At 40.2% G+C, this 733-nt stretch overlaps 1 protein-coding gene across 1 annotated transcript in view; it reads right to left on the bottom strand.

The window, feature by feature from the left end:
• Nucleotides 1–733, bottom strand: part of LOC107578315 (uncharacterized protein C15orf57-like) — a 3,176-nt gene extending 2,443 nt beyond the window's left edge. Inside the window, exons 1-3 of the mRNA XM_016264282.1 lie at nucleotides 663–733; nucleotides 166–389; nucleotides 5–83 (exon numbers count right to left, since the gene is read on the bottom strand). Of these exons, the coding sequence (XP_016119768.1) occupies nucleotides 5–83; nucleotides 166–382 (296 nt within the window). The 5' untranslated portion in view covers nucleotides 383–389; nucleotides 663–733. The remainder of the gene's footprint in view (nucleotides 1–4; nucleotides 84–165; nucleotides 390–662) is intronic.

Consider the following 733-nt stretch of genomic DNA (forward strand, 5'->3'; position numbering starts at 1 on the left):
CTTTTTAGCCTGGGACAAGGAACGGAGCATTTCCCTTGATGTTACTTCATTCGATTGTCCCTTGATCCTCTTCAATCGATTTTCTGTAGCAACAAAACATGCTCTTAGAAACCAAATCAATGAGCCGTATTAAATAACATGCTTATCAAATATAATTTCCTGTACCTAAACTGGCAATGTAAACCTCAGAGTCAGCCATTGGTTCCCAAGGGCAGAAAAAAGCTCTGGGAGAGTTGGTCTGAGGGTTTCCTGGAGAGGAAGGCTCAAATGAGTCTGTAAACTGTCCACCATCCTGTTCCTGAGGCTCAGGCAGACTGGAGCAGACCTCAGACCACAGATCTCCAGTAGATCGGACCGCATGGCTTTCGAAGTCGTCAATCATCACGTTTCTAGTAATTAAAGCATTCATTTTAATGAAGAATCACATGCGTGTGTTGTAAACACATGGTGGGATATCAACATTCATGGTTTAATAATGAAAAGTCAGGCCTGTCAAGTTTCTATAAAGGAAGAAAGCTAAGCTTTAACAGCGATCCATTACTCCTTGTTTACATGAGAAGGTATCACAAGTCTTAATGATTGTTGACATTACTAGGTCTCAAGCAAACCCATATAATGGAGCAGTAGAAAATTATCAGTTATAAAATTAACATAGTGCTTACCTTAAAGTACAATGTTCTCAATACACCTCAGACCTAAAAGGATATATTTAAAAAAAAGGGGGGGGGGGGGC

Source organism: Sinocyclocheilus grahami, unplaced genomic scaffold (assembly GCF_001515645.1).
Source record: "Sinocyclocheilus grahami isolate Dianchi unplaced genomic scaffold, SAMN03320097.WGS_v1.1 scaffold9699.1, whole genome shotgun sequence".
Lineage (NCBI taxonomy): Eukaryota > Metazoa > Chordata > Actinopteri > Cypriniformes > Cyprinidae > Sinocyclocheilus > Sinocyclocheilus grahami.